The sequence below is a fragment of the Cyclopterus lumpus genome, chromosome 1, assembly GCF_009769545.1.
Source record: "Cyclopterus lumpus isolate fCycLum1 chromosome 1, fCycLum1.pri, whole genome shotgun sequence".
NCBI lineage: Eukaryota > Metazoa > Chordata > Actinopteri > Perciformes > Cyclopteridae > Cyclopterus > Cyclopterus lumpus.
Window position 1 is genome coordinate 4,129,463 of NC_046966.1, and position 14,822 is coordinate 4,144,284.

Genomic DNA, 14,822 nt, shown 5'->3' on the forward strand with positions numbered 1-14,822 from the left:
TCTCTTCCAGCAGCTCGGGGACGTTCTCCATCATAGACGTGGCGAGTGACAGGCGCCTCTTCGACGCTTTCATTAACGAGTGGAGGACGAAGGAGCGCTACTCTCTGGCCTTGGCCTGTGAAAAGAGGGAGCCCAGGCAGCAGCCGGAGGAGCAGAGGAAACACAAGAGAGGTAATAAACATGTACACCACTGACATGACACATTTATAAGCAAAGCCCGCGTTGTATGCAGCCCCCCTCTCTCATGCACGTGTTTTCCGTACAGAGTCCGCAGCTCACCAAAAGCTCCACGGGGCCGACGGTTTTCCGGTAAGAGACAGCGACGGCCTGGTGTTGATCGGGCTGTCTGTCTGCTGGGGAGCAAGAGACGCGTACTACATGTCTCTGCAGCAGGAGCAGAGCAAAGGTACGGACACGTGCACGCACACACACACACACACACACGCACCGCACCGCACAAGCTCACTCCAAAAAGCGTTACCCCCTCAGGTTTGAGCTCCAGTCTGGCCCCTCCCCCGCTGGACGCAGACTTGCCAGTGAGCGAGAGGCTGCGGCAGGCGAAGACTTGTCTGACGGGGCCGGTAACAGCCACCGCCGCTCCCATAGGGGGCGTGGCTGTTGCGTATGACATCATCGAGGTGTACAAGAGGCTCGTGCTGAGCTGCGGCGTCAGCTTGGAGGGAAACTGCGAGGATCCCAAGGTGAGAGAAACCACGCATGTGTACTCGCACGGCATGCGGATAGAAACTAATTATGCAGCTGCGGGCATTCTCACACATTTTTTGGTGTTAGAATCCCGTCCCAAATCGACACATAGGGGCTTTAAAACAAATTAAGTAACATTTTGCCAGGAAAATGTTCCAAAGCGACTGTGTGTTGAATCCCACGCCGCAGGTTGCGTGCTGGCTGGTGGACCCCGGCAGCGAGGAGAGGACTCTGCCCAACATGGTGACCGTCTACTGTCCCGAAGAGTTGCCTCTGCTGGACGGACTTGGGAACGCGCACGCGCACTGTCCGCGCGTCAGGGCGGCGACCAAGAGCGTGCTCGTGCTCTCCGTCATGAAGCACCTCGCCGGCCTGCTGGAGAAGGACGGCATGCTTGGTAAAAAGGGACGCTCATAGAATATCCCCACAGTGGTGAGAGCTAATGATGATGATGATGGTGGTGGTAACGGGTTTGCATGCATGTGTCAGGTGTATTCCGGAGCGTCGAGATGCCCTCCCAGGTGTCCCTGGCGGTGTTGGAGTTGAACGGGTTGGGCTTCAGCGTCCGAGAGAGCGAAAGGCAGAAACACGTGATGCAGGCCAAACTCGCGGCGCTGGAGTCGCAGGCGTACGACCTGGCGGGGCACAGCTTCTCCCTCACCAGCGTCGACGACATAGCACAGGTACCACCACAATTTCGACTTGCAAATCCCCCCCCCCCAACCAGCCGTGCTATTTAAAAGTCTCATGTGCACTCGCACCGTGCTGCAGGTGTTGTTCTTAGAGCTACACCTGCCTCCAAACGGTGACGTGGGCGGACCGAAAAGTAAGAAGACTCTCGGCTACGCCAGGAGAGGAGCGGGCGGCCGAGTACGGCTCGGCAAGCAGTTCAGCACCACCAAGGTAAAGCTCCTTTTGCATTGCATGAAGTTTGTCTTTTGATTTATAATAACGAGCAAAAACGCTCACTGAAATGTCTCCAAAAAACACTCCCACTCAGATCCATGTGATTAACAAACAGGACTCCAGCTGGCAGCCTTCAAGGCTACAAGCATCCCACACAATAGTGCAGACGCATCAGGACAGGGTTCTCTCTGGATAATTGTGGCGGGGGAATAATGTTTTAAAGGTCCAAATGCTGATTTAATAATAGCAGAGATGTGAGCAGCATTTTCTTTCTCCGTTCATTCATTCAGCTTGGCCTGCGTGGCTGCACACAACTATTATTCTGCTCATGGGAAAACCCCTGTGTTATTAAATCAAACTTTATCAGATTAACTCTGCAGGTTGCTGGAAATATTTTTGATACTGTCACACGAAAGTTCCTAATCGAATGAGAAACGACACATTTTTCATACATATCAAATATTTAATTCACTCTGGAGGTAACAGAAATAGGCTTTACCATGTGGTCATTTCATATTCATTCATTGAATGACAGGAAAACGTTCTATATTGTGATCATTGTGTAATCATTATAAAAATATGAAAATTGCCTGTAGTTCGAGGTCATATTCGTGCCATGATGTGTTCCGCTGTGTTTCAACTGAGTCGCAATGACGTCTGGCAGGATGTTCTGGAGAAGCTCCGCCCCCTGCACCCGCTGCCGGGCGTTATTCTGGAGTGGAGGCGGATCACGAACGCCTTGACCAAGTGGTGTTCCCCCTGCAGAGGGGAGAAGCGATACCACACCACCCTGGGCCATGGACAGAATATACCCCATTGCCCAGACGCACACAGCCACAGGTAGTGCGTGCACACACGCACACACACACACACACACTCGCACACCTCTGGCTAATTCCCAGAGCATGCGGTGACGCCGCTCTTTCTGTTGTCCAGGTAGAGTGAGCTTCACTGAGCCCAACGTACAGAATGTCCCCAAAGACTTTGAGATTTCCATGCCCACGGTGGTGGGGGAGAGCCCGCCGTCACAAGACAGCGGTCACATGACCTCCAAGTCAGGGGTAGGTCAACCTCAGAGTTCACTGCACCCGATGTGTTTTGTGTAAAATAACTATTGTTTTACTCATAACTTAGTTATTTCTAACTTTATTGGATAAACTTTGTGTCGATTTTGGCGGTGCCTGGGGACAAAAGTGGCACCAGAGTTTCCCTGTAATATCCATAATATAAGCTACATACACGTTGTGTGATATGTAAAGATATCAATCAATCAAACTTCATTTGTACAGCACCTGTCATACAGGTTAATCCCCCAAAAAAAAGACGGAACTTCATTCAGCAAGTAAACAATTCAACAATTTGAGACCATGCAGACGAGACAATAAAATTATAAAAAAATGTAATTAAAACCTTTAATAATTTGAGACCATGCAGATGAGACAATAATAGTAGTAAAAAAAAAATTATACAAGTGAAAGTCAGTGAAATAAGGGATAAATAAAGTATAATAAACGATACAACTTAAATACAGTAAAAAATAAGTGATCATTAAAATGACAATTTCTTGAAAATTGTCAACTTAATTATAAAATAAGCGAGGAAAAGAGTTAATCAAATGAAATGAAAGCTAAGTGTTCGTCCACGTCATGCTGACTCCGGACAGGAAGAAGAGGCGTTCAGCGGCGCCTCCAGCTGCTGCTGGCCGCGCAGAACCCGGCCCGGCCTTCTCCGTCAGCATGAGACACGCCTTCGTACCATTTTCAGGTTGCTATGAATATCTATCTATCCATAAATCGCATCACCTTTTCTATCTCGGACCGCTCTGCCAGCTGCGTCTTTCTGCCTCTGTGCTGCAGGCGGCATGATGTTGGCGGCCGACTACTCTCAGCTGGAGCTGCGCGTGTTGGCCCACCTCTCCAGGGACCAGCGTCTTCTGCAGGTTCGCGAGTCTCCAGGAAACATCCCGCGGTGGTCACCGGCGCGCAGGTGAACCAAAATCACAAACGGTGTGTGTGTGTTTTTTTTTGCGTCCGCCAAGGTGCTGAACGGAGGAGCCGACGTGTTCCGTTGCATCGCCGCCGAGTGGAAAAGCGTCGATCCGGAGTTCCGTGAACGACGCCCTCCGGCAACAGGCGAAGCAGGTGCAGCTGGGGCAGGAGACGGGACGATGGGGGACGATGGCGAGGTCGACGTCGCGTGCAAACACTCACCGCCGCCGTCTTTGTCTCTTTCAGATTTGCTACGGCATTATCTACGGGATGGGAGCCAAGTCTCTGGGGAGCAGATGGGAGTGGAGGAGGACGACGCGGCCTGCTACAATCGAGAGTTTCAAGGCCAGATACAAAGGTATACGCCGTGCTCCTCGGCATCCTTCGTCCAGAGAAGTCGTGAATGTACAGAAAGGGTTCATCCGTGTCCCGTCTCGTGTCTCAGGGATCAACGCTTTCCTTCGAGAAACCGTGAAGAAGTGTGTGAAGAACGGCTACGTCCAGACCCCTGATGGGCCGCAGGAGATACCTGCCGGGCATCGCCAATGCCAACGCGCACGCCAAAGCACACGTAAGGCGCCCACGCTCATCGGACGCCGTGCGATTGTTGCATTTATTTATTTTTTTCACCCATTCATTCTCGTAACGTCTCGGCGTCCCCTCCCCTCAGGCAGAGCGCCAGGCGGTGAACACAACGGTACAGGGGCTCGGCGGCGGACATCGTCAAACTCGCCACGGTGAACATCCAGAAACGACTGCGTAAAACGTATCCCGCCGCGCCGCTCTCTCACCAGCACGCGCGCCCAGGTGACTCCCACTCAATCTTCTCTTCCTCCATCAGCCCGTGCAAAAAAGAAAAACGACAAAAAAAAGATGTGTGTGTAAATGACGTGTGTGATGTGTCCGTTCCACAGCCGGCGGTCGCCGCGGGGTCGGGACGTCCCGACTCGGAGGGGCCTACTTTGTCCTGCAGCTGCACGACGAGCTCATCTATGAAACCACGGAGGAAGACCTCATACAGGTACGGACGTCCTTCAGGTTGTTGTGTATCACTGAGTTTGAGACGCAATCGTTTACGTGCTTGCAGTAATTAATCGTGTTTTGAACAGATTTTCATGTCTGCATAACTCTCTCGTCAGGTCGCTCAGATAGTCAAGAGGGAGATGGAGTCAGCGGTGAAACTGTACGTGAAGCTGAAGGCCAAAGTCAAGGCGGGACCCAGCTGGGGAAGCTTGCAGGACCTGGATATATAATGTGAATGTTTCAACGTCGACATTAAAAATACATGCGCTGATTGTTCCCCTCCCCCAAAAAAATCTAAATACACATTTCCCCTTTGTATTGGAGAGACGGCAGATATATCTTAGTTTCGGAGTTAGCACTTTTTGTGCTAACGGTCCCTTTAAGATTCTGTAATAACAAAAGCTCTATTTTTAATTGCTACATTAATGAAATGCAAGATACATACATGAACTGTTGAATGTATTTATAACTATGTAGTATAGTGTATATACATAAAGTAGATTTTTTTTAATTTACTGACACCTCAATACTCGTCATGAGATTGTTTTATGTACAATGATAATCTATGTAATATAATACCTTGAACTTGTTTGTGTCGATTTATTTTCTCTATTTTGCAATCTTGTGATAAGTGTTTTGTGCTAATGTTTTATAAAATGTAAATCACAACTTCCCAGACTTCACTTGTCATTTATTTTCAGAGTCATGTGTAGGAATCACGAAGCACTTAGTTTCAGTCTTCACACATGAGACCAGCATGTGGTTATGGAAAGACAGAACCGTAACCATCCAACGAGTCGTGGGACACACACACAATGTTTGGGCCTTGTTTTTCCTCCACAATATTTAAGTCAATAAATCAGAAACCGTCATATCCACCGTGGTGCATTCAGGACAAAAAGACGCGGGGCAGCCGTGGTCTCGAGGACATCCTGAAAATCTCACATTTTATTGGACCGTTGGTTGAGTTGTCACAGGAACATACATCGTTGTCACACATGACATTCACGCTCTGTGAAAAAGCCCAATTCATCACCTCTGGTTACGGGGGGGGGGGAGGGGGGGAATAAACGCTCGAAAACATTCCGCGTGGCTTTAGTCTCGATTTTATTCAGAATTAAAGTTTATTCTTATGATTCCACTCAAGATTACATTGACTTTAGTGCCAATATAAGCCGATGCAGACTATTTCTAAGTCCCCTTTTCACACCCTTCAACTGGAACCAAACGGAAGGATGATTTACTTTCTTTTAAACTCTTTTAGTTTGGACTTGTTTGTCGTTTAACAACAAACCAGTGCACCACAGAGCTCAACAACACAGGCTCAGTTTGACACAACAAAAAGTGACAGAAATGAGGAACGAGTAAATAAATACGTGTCATAATCAAATGCAACAACGGCACAGAAAGAAAACAAAACAGGAGTGTGATCCCAGATGGTGGTACAGATGTTTTGTCCCCCCAAAAAATTAAAAAAAACACTAGAAAGCCTGTGCAACAATTGAAGTCATGCCATAACTTAATCTAATGGAGGAACATGTGGTTCACCCAAATGTGTGCACCAGTGTCACTACCAAAGTGTTTAACACGCTTTTACTCGTGAAGTGCACATCTGTTCCGTAATGTTTGGGCGGTTTGGGCAAATCCAATAAGCGGAAGAAGCAAATGAAGCTTAACCGCTACACTTCACCCCCCCCGCCCCCTTATTTTTGTGGGGCCCAGCAGACTTACAACACAAACAAGACTGAACGGGGTGGGTGTGTTTGGGAGATTGCAGGTTTCTGTAAACACAGTTGTTAGTTAGACTCACTGCGACAAAAAAAAAAAAGAAGAAAAAAAAAAGAATTTGTTAATAATAATTAAGGCATCGACACAGGCCGGAGCTGTGCATTTTTTTTTTTTTTTTACCAGAGTAGAAAACAGAACAGGAAATGTATGTACAAAAGGTACAGTTAAGTGCTACTCAAGCAGCCTCGTGCTGGCTAGATGTGGGGCAAGAAGAACTGGGACCAGGTCTGGTCTTTTCTTGTTCCATTACATACAGAGAAAGGGTGGTGGAGGGGGGCTGGTGGTGGGGCCCAGGAGCTTTGAGAAGAACCTGAAGGAAAGCTCCAGGCTTAGATCTAGCCCAGGTTATTGGGGGACAACAATTTACACCAAAGGAGGGAGGAGTAAGGACACAGGAGGCTCGAGGACCCGGGCCGGGCGTCACGGTGTCTCTCCGTTGCGGCTGAAGAAGTACCTGACGGGAGGGCCGGGCAGGTCGTCGTCTCCGTCGGCCTCTGGGGCAAATGACACGGTGAGGTCGACGTAGCGGCGGTCCACGGATGGCTTGATCAACTTCTGCATCCTGAGCAGAAGCAGAGGAGACGTTCAGGAGGGGAGGAGTCACAAAGAATAGCGAACCACAAGAAAAGAAAAAAAACACTTACGTCAGCTTGAGTCTCTTCGAGTGTCCAGGCATCACCGGCACATAGAGCATCTTCACGCCATGGACGACCATCGTGGGTTCGATTCCATATTTTTCCTGGAAGACAACAGCGATTGATTACAACATTTCTTTTTTTTTAAACTTAAAATTCATTCATCTGAATACAAATGAATGGTAACTCACCCTCACTGCGTTGATGAAGTCAGAGAGGGTGAAGTCCTCACGGCCAAAGATAGTCCAACAGTCCCAGATGGAGAAGTAAATGTTGTCCCTGGGAAAGATGTCAGGCAGCATCATTCAGTGAGCGGGGGTCCAAACAGGTGTTCTATCGCTATCAAGTTGTGCGAGAGGAACTTGTGAGCTTACCTGATGAGTGACTGCTTAACTTGGGCAGGCTCGGTGAGCACCACTACAGGGATGGCCAAGTTAAAGAAGCAGTTTTTGAAGGACTCAAACTCATAGCCTCCGACAACCTTGACCAACTCCAGGGCCACCTGAACGCGTCACAAATAAATAAAGAACGCAAAGTTATTGATGCTCAACCGCGCTTTCCGACATCTATTCACACCGACGTCCTAATGCTGCGTTCACACCAAACGCGGCGAGTTTCGACGCCCGACAAGTTGTGCTGCACACCAAACGCGCGTCCAGATCCCATGCAAAGTCAATGCACAGGCGCGTTTAGACGCGAAAAGGGGGCGTGGCTTATCTCTGTGGCTTGTCTCCGTAAACAGTTATAACCTAACTACCGCCGTCCGCCATGAAATAAATAGCCACTATTTCTACTCTGTACTTGTTGTGGGAATACCACAAACGTCGGAACATCAGCCGCCGTCGTATTTGGGTTCATAACACGCCGCACACAGCTCGGTGAATTTCACCGTCTTCTTCAGGAACTGAATCATTTCAAAGCGTATCTCACCAGTCCGGCCACGGCGGCCGTCGCCGTGGCGATGGCGGGGATGATTTTGCCGGCGATCCGCTTGGTCTTGAGTCGGTCGGCCGGCTCGATGGCGTACATCCTGGCTCTGAGGGCGGACGCTGCCGTCACAAAGTCCATGTGGCCGTTGCCGTCGTCATCCTTCTCAAACTGCAGCGGGCTCACCTGTAAGCTCTCTGCGCCCGAAAGACAAAGACAGCGCACCCCAGTGGTTAGAAGTAGCTTTACGGTACTCTTTGGCATTTGTTGTGGGTCGTTTTCTGTCGTTGTGCACCTGCGGTGACGTTGTCGGTAGCAATGGCCTGCTCCAGCTGTGCGATGGCCTCCCTCTCTTCCTCGCTGCTCAGAGGCAACTTCATTGAATCGGGCTTCCTTACCGTTTCGTCGGTCTCTATACTCTGGAAGGGAAAGATCAATCAAATATTATGGGATTTCTTTTTTGCAGTTTAACACTATGAACTTAAGGAACAGCTCAGTGGCGACGCTCACTTTCTCTGAGGGCCTGTACTCTGGAATCTTGACAATTGAGAGAAGCCTGGTCACCTCCTCTTCAGTGACATCCTGATGAAGAAGGAAAGGTCCAGTCAGTCAGTCAGTAAGCGAGTGCGCACGTGTGTGTGTGTGTGTGTATTAGTGTACGTGACCTACCTTTTGTGAGTAAGGGATGTTGTAAACCCCCGCAAAGAGCCGGGCAGTGCTGACGATGAAACCGAAGTGCCTGATGGGGAAACGAGGAGGGTTCGACAAGCTTAGATGTGAAGCGTACGACACGAGAGCCGTGAACTGCAGCGCGAGAGCGAGTACTCACAAAGAGTCTTTCAAGTCAAAATCAACCGGCGCTGGAGGTCTTTTTGGGGACTGCCAAAACAAACCTGAGGAAGGGAAGAACAATCCGCTATACTCTTTGCTCTTAAATACAATGTATATTGAAATGATTTGATAACTTTAGGAGTGTGTCTGAGAGAAACAAATAAAGATAACTTACTTCCATCTTTTAACCTTGTGTCTAGGGGGAAAGAGTGTAACAGTTGTAGGGCCTACAGACAGAAACAACATTATTGTGGCGCTGGCACCAACACACGTGTACATCTATTAAATGAAATGAATGCCATGTATTACCTTTCTCTTGAAGTACTTTTCAAATTTCAGACGGGCGAAAGTGACGCACTGGTCCCACCGGCTGGGCCGTTTGCTGAGCAGCTTAATGACCTGGAATGACCCCTCCAGACTTTCCCCCCTCTGCATCCTCTACAAACACACACACACACATAAAAAACGGTGTTTTACACATTGCTGGCAAATACTACTTCAAACAAGTGGGAACAACACTAATGCCATGCAAAGTCTTACCTGTAGCACCACTTCGGCAGAGGGGTGCGTCTGCCAGAACGAGTTGAACATGGAGGGCTTGTGTGCAAACAGATTCTCAAACTAGACAAACACAAAGTAAATGTTTAGAATTAGCACACCCATGTGTACGATTAAAAAAAAACACAAACAAGATAAGTTGTTGCGTTTTGAGCTGGCTGACCTTGTCTCTGGCCCACTGAATGGTGTGCTCTATGACAGAAGGGAAGGACTTGAGAGTGCAGAATGGGATCTCCTCCTCTGGGGGGTCCCTCTGGTGAGCAAAGCGAATGATCACTGTAAAGACTAAAAGATGAAAAACACAAAGATGGTCCCTCTCACACACTCACACACACACACACACACACACACACACACACACACACACACACACACACTTACATGGCTATTGTAGGACTCTGTCAAATTTGGCACGATGATTTCTGTGTGTCCTTTAGTTCCCATGGTGCCGGAGTCCAGGAGAGCTCTCTGATTGGATAAACAGCGGCTGAAAACGCAGAAACACAATATCACCTGTTGGCCAAACTAAGAAACAACTCACGCCATAGGTTTGCTTTTTCTGGGTCGATGGCTAGATCCGGGCTCAGTCAGTGCAAAAAAAAAGAAGAAAAGATGTGCGCCGACCTGTCCACGTATCTGCGGGCCTCCACGTTGTCCAGCGCGGTGACCACCAGGTTCAGGCGGCAGTAGAAGGCGTCATTGTAGACGCTCTCGGTAGCAGGACACACCTTGTTGAGGTGAGCGTCCACCTGCAGGTCTGGGTTGATTTCCAGAGTGGCCTCTGCCGCTGTGGTGCTCTTTGGTTTCTGAGACACCGGGGAGGAAAGAAAAAGAAACAGTGCGTGTGGTGGATTCTGATCACAGTTCTTGTGAATATGGAATTAATATTGCACTGAAAAAGGTTCACCTGTATATGATGTGGTCTGAAGAGAAACTGCCGATTGAGGTTGGACTTTTCTATGAGGTCGGGGTCCGTGATGCACACCTGAGAAGACGCAGAGTACAAATATTCACTAAACGCACAACGGCGAGTCCTGAAATGTACCGAGTGAGACCGACGAGAGCAAAACGTAGCGAGAAACGCCCACCTCTCCTGAGCTGCTGGCCAAGCCCACCCCAAGCAGGGCAAAGTTTTTCAGCATTTCACAGCCGATGGCCCCACAGCCCACCTGGAGGAGGAGACATTGCGTTTTTGTTGTTGTTGTTTTTTTTTGGACAAGAACCGTAAAAATAATTCAACGCATACGTTCAGCCCAACCCTCACCATGAACACCCTGAGCTTGTGCAGTTCCAGGCACATGGATTCACCGATGCAGGCTCGTAACCCATCGTAGCGATCGCCCCTCGGGAAAAACTCCTCGGCGGCGACGGACTGAAGAGGCCGGACCACCTCAATGGCGTCGAGGTAAAACTAAATGCAGGAGAGGCAGAAGGGGAGAAAAGTAACTTCAATTCTTTTCTTCAAGGATGCAAAAAACGGGGGATAATAATTCAGGAAACTAATTTAAAGCCAATTGTTTAACAGGGTAGACTGAGCCATTTCACTTGGTGGTCAAATTGAGAGACCTACCCATTGCTGCAGCGGCGCAAACTTCCCCGTGATGGCCTTAAGGACTTCCTGGCTGGCGAGACCTCCCACAGCCGCAGCTAACGGAGGGAGAGTTCCCCTCGCTGTTCTCGACAGACAGCGCACCAACTCGGCGTTCACGGGAGCCTGGAAAGGAAAGAGACGTTGAGCCGCCTGTGTGCATCTCGGCAGGCTCGAGAAAATCTAAGCATGAGGGAAGAAAAGAAAAAGCACTCACTTTGTTCATGAGAGTTCCATTCACTTCCTCCGTTAGCTTCAGTAAAACCTCAGCATCCTGTGAGCACCTGATGGCATGAAAAGTAAAAAAACGCTCACATTCCAACAACTTCACACACACACACACACGTCCACAGCCAGGACTGATGGTATGAAATGTTGAGTTTACCCGGCGTTGGGGAGTCTGCTGAGCTGCTCCTGGAAGGTGTCCAGAGCCATCATGGCTGCATGGATCTGTAGTGGGGCCTGATGGGTAGATCAAAAAAAAAAAAAACATTTAAAACGGGGGGGAACTGCTTGGTTAAACTCAAACAAACATCACAAGCCATTTGTAAATACAGCAGTTGGTACCACGCAGCAAGGCTAACTTATTAAGACTGGAAAAGAATAAGCACGTAACTTAAGTTTACTTAGAAGCCACGCCACTCTGGTCTGTACACACAATCCAATCTTGTTTACGCTGGTTATGCTTTTGGGCAAAGTGCCTCGCTAAAGTGTGCTCGCTTTGCTGCTGCCCTGGTTTAAGCCCAAAGTTAGCTAGCTAACCGGCCCTTTAAACCTCGCTTTGCCACGCAGTAACCCAGAACATCTCTCACCTCTGGTTTACTGAAGTCTGGTGTCAGGACATGAGGATCACACAACTGTTTCTCTAATGTCTCCTGAAACACACACAAGCAGAATGTGTTGATCTAAACATAAACTTATTTTTTGGGGGTTCATCTGCAATATTTCTGGCAACTACTAAACTTACAAATCTGTACGTCTTGGGCGTTTTCAACAGAACAAAGAAGCCTCCATGTGCGTATGGTTGTAGTTGGGATGTGTCTCCGATTGCAAAACTGTAAGGGGAAAGGACTAATACCACACACACACACACACACGCACACGCACACGCACGCGCGCACACACACACACACACGGCTTAGATTAGATTAATGCGCTCTTATGTCACTTTATTCAGAAAATCTCATTAAATCTGCTCCTTGAAATCATTCAAAATGAAACAAAATTAACAGAGTACGTTATGATATACAGCATATTTGTTTCTTCTATTTATTGACCATATTCTAAATGTTGTGTAAATCTGTGATTCATCGGTAAAGCCAGTGTCACAACTAAAATAATAAAAACACAGTAAAAAATCATTGTCAATGAAGAAATAATACCTGAAACGGGCCGGACGGTGCCATTGACTTCCACCATGCCGTTGACCTCTCTGAAGACAACACTCTGGCCTGTCTGAAGGCCGTGGGGCTGGTTGTCCATGCAGGTTACCACCCCAGGACTGTCCTAAAGGGTCCAAATTAAAAGGAAAAAAAAAAGAGATCAAATAAGGCTCGTTTCACGTCTCACAATTAAAAACAATTGTCTGACAGGAAGAAGATAGATCAATGGATAGATGGTAGACTGTCAGGTGTTCAGGCTACCTGAGTGATACTTTGGATGAAAATCTCTTTGGGCTCCTCTCCGGTGGGATCTGACACCTCAAACTCCTCTCCGAAATCACAAAACACCCGCACGCAGATGCCGTACGCATCACAGCTGATGAACTGGAAAGGACAACGAGGTGAAAAATGAATTAAAACGGTTTGGCTCACGTTTGACTTGTTCGTGGAAGTCGCTCTGTGGGGGACAGTGGACTTACTCTGATGGGGGGTTGATGGGAGTGGCAGAAGTCGTTCACTCTCTTCTGGAGGCTCAATCGGGCTTCAGTCAGAATTACACACTGCAGGAGAGAACAGAGAACAATGAAGTGGGTGCTTTGGGACGACGGCTGTGGGGGGGTGCGGAATCAAGTTGAATGAAGGAGTATTTAACATTTTTTAAAAGAAATCACAGCCTCCGTTCTCCGTGAAAGAACAAAACTACAGGCTCTGAAAGCGGAGCCTTGCCTGGTACTTTCCGAGGAAGCCGAGGTCGGTGTTGTCGTCCAGAGCCAAGGAGGACACGTCGACGTGGACGTACGGGTTCAGCTCTGCGACCCGGGGGCACACCGCCTCCACCCTGCGGCACAATGGGGAGAGAAGAGGTGTTTCAGATGGTGAGCTCTAATCGGGGGGGGGGGGGAAGGAAGAGGGGGAGGGGGCATCTCACCTGCTCTTCTGGCCCAACACGTCCTCTTTGTGGATGAAGAAGTTGGAGCCCAGATCCCAGGTTTCGCACTGCTTCGTGTCGTGAAGGCTGACGGCCTGCACACAGAAAAAAAACCGATGAGGCCGCAGGAAGACCGACTCAAGACACTCGGCGTTGAAACGGGAAACACTGCATACCTTCACGCCGGCCAGGACGATGTTCTTTGCTGCGGAACCAGAACACAAGAGTGTCAAACCACAATTGAGGGATGTCCGTTGACGCGACTGCTGTGGCAGTGAATATCTCACACCAGTGCAAAAAATATGCCATTTAGTCCAACTTTACCTATCTCGATTCCCAGTCCTCCCATTCCACTGAGAAAGACCGAGGACTGGGCCATCTGGTGCATGGCGCTGTCTCCCAGCACATATCGCTGGCGGCTGGACAAAGAGAGAGAGAGAGAGAGACAATGTCAGGGAGCCGGAGAGAGGGATGCAGTTGGCCGCAGCAGCACCGTCATGGGACCTCATCTGTAGCTTCAAGTGCCTCAATAAAAATAAAAATAAAAAGGTGACAGCGGTTACTGGACTTGCCTGTAAAGAGAGTCGTCAATCTCCATCGAGTCTGCAGCCATGCCGGGAGGGGAAGAGGGGGGGATTCAACTGCCAGAGACAACGGCTCTACCTGAAGAATGACATAAGAAGTACAGGCAGCAATGAGCACAGCTAGAACCAAATAACCGTGCGGGTTGTCACCGGCGGTAACCTTAAAACCAACGCCCTGTTGCCGGTTAGCTAAACGGCTAACTTCACACACACACACACACACCTGCTGACTATTAACAATAGTTTGTCACCAATGTTGTTAAACCTGGCAGTCGCGCGCGCATATGCAAACGAGCTGTCTCGAGCCGAGACGCGGTGACGTCTTTCGGCGAGTCAAACGGTGCCGCGGTTCGGTTAGCTACCGTTAGCTGCTAGGGTTAGCTAGCGCAGGGTGCCACTGCTGCCTGTTGCCGGTGGAGAGGACACTGTCGTGAACTCGTTAAAAGTGACGAGGCGCACGTCGGGCTCCGGGTAACGGCCCAGGGGTCGACAGCGGCTTTAGGTGTTTTTGTCTTCCTACCGATCCGCGTGAACGAGGCGCCGTGAATGTTGTTAATTTGAGACAAACAATCGCACGTAGCTACCTGTCAGTATGCGCGACGGGCTAGAGGGAATGAATGGTTGTGACTGGTTAAAAACTTGGGAGTTGTTCCGGGTTACTGCGATCACGTGACCAAGGTCATCCAATACGTGTACAGTATTATATATACGCTAATAATACCCCTATCCAGTATTTTTGTCCTGGGCCTATGAGTACATTTTTGTCAAAATATTTTTCTTGCTAATTCAATTTCAAAAAATATTTCGACAAAAATGTACTCATAGGCTTCATAATATATTCATCAAGAAAAAACTAAAGGGGAAAAAAAGAAAAGAGAAAATAGTGAGGGGTGTATTGCAATGTATAGATGAATGATTATTAATCATTTAAAAAATCTAAATAATAAAAATAAAATAAAGGTTTGGGATTTGACCTGTG

The 14,822-nt window shown here is 48.6% G+C and overlaps 2 protein-coding genes across 4 annotated transcripts in view; one reads left to right on the top strand and one right to left on the bottom strand.

Moving 5' to 3' along the window:
- Positions 1-5,291, top strand: part of polq (polymerase (DNA directed), theta) — a 16,916-nt gene extending 11,625 nt beyond the window's left edge. The window contains 22 exon segments of the mRNA XM_034557028.1: positions 1-171; positions 266-406; positions 490-701; positions 895-1,102; positions 1,195-1,388; positions 1,477-1,608; positions 2,276-2,404; positions 2,406-2,451; positions 2,548-2,672; positions 3,276-3,375; positions 3,468-3,550; positions 3,650-3,715; positions 3,717-3,752; positions 3,846-3,882; positions 3,885-3,928; positions 3,930-3,957; positions 4,045-4,106; positions 4,108-4,170; positions 4,270-4,302; positions 4,304-4,406; positions 4,514-4,620; positions 4,739-5,291. Of these exon segments, the coding sequence (XP_034412919.1) occupies positions 1-171; positions 266-406; positions 490-701; positions 895-1,102; positions 1,195-1,388; positions 1,477-1,608; positions 2,276-2,404; positions 2,406-2,451; positions 2,548-2,672; positions 3,276-3,375; positions 3,468-3,550; positions 3,650-3,715; positions 3,717-3,752; positions 3,846-3,882; positions 3,885-3,928; positions 3,930-3,957; positions 4,045-4,106; positions 4,108-4,170; positions 4,270-4,302; positions 4,304-4,406; positions 4,514-4,620; positions 4,739-4,852 (2,234 nt within the window). The 3' untranslated portion in view covers positions 4,853-5,291.
- A 250-nt stretch (positions 5,292-5,541) lies between these two features.
- uba6 (ubiquitin like modifier activating enzyme 6) lies at positions 5,542-14,473 on the bottom strand. Of its 3 annotated transcripts, none has more exons than XM_034556739.1 (32): positions 14,428-14,473; positions 13,832-13,922; positions 13,584-13,678; positions 13,436-13,464; positions 13,260-13,354; positions 13,058-13,169; positions 12,811-12,891; positions 12,593-12,715; positions 12,332-12,455; positions 11,917-12,020; positions 11,762-11,824; positions 11,335-11,411; positions 11,167-11,233; positions 10,932-11,075; positions 10,626-10,772; positions 10,450-10,530; positions 10,269-10,346; positions 9,986-10,167; positions 9,743-9,848; positions 9,525-9,614; positions 9,344-9,424; positions 9,113-9,241; positions 8,979-9,030; positions 8,802-8,865; positions 8,642-8,711; positions 8,483-8,554; positions 8,268-8,391; positions 7,976-8,169; positions 7,420-7,547; positions 7,237-7,324; positions 7,055-7,149; positions 5,542-6,972 (listed from the first exon to the last, which is right to left on the bottom strand). In XM_034556739.1, exons 2-32 carry the CDS (start codon positions 13,870-13,872, stop codon positions 6,831-6,833), a joined length of 3,078 nt encoding a protein of 1,025 aa, XP_034412630.1. In that variant the 5' UTR covers positions 13,873-13,922; positions 14,428-14,473; the 3' UTR covers positions 5,542-6,830. The 3 variants fall into 3 exon arrangements, with proteins under 3 accessions (XP_034412630.1, XP_034412806.1, XP_034412717.1); XM_034556915.1 differs by lacking the exon at positions 14,428-14,473 and adding an exon at positions 14,206-14,419; XM_034556826.1 differs by lacking the exon at positions 14,428-14,473 and adding an exon at positions 14,067-14,190.
- Positions 14,474-14,822: the final 349 nt, after the last annotated feature.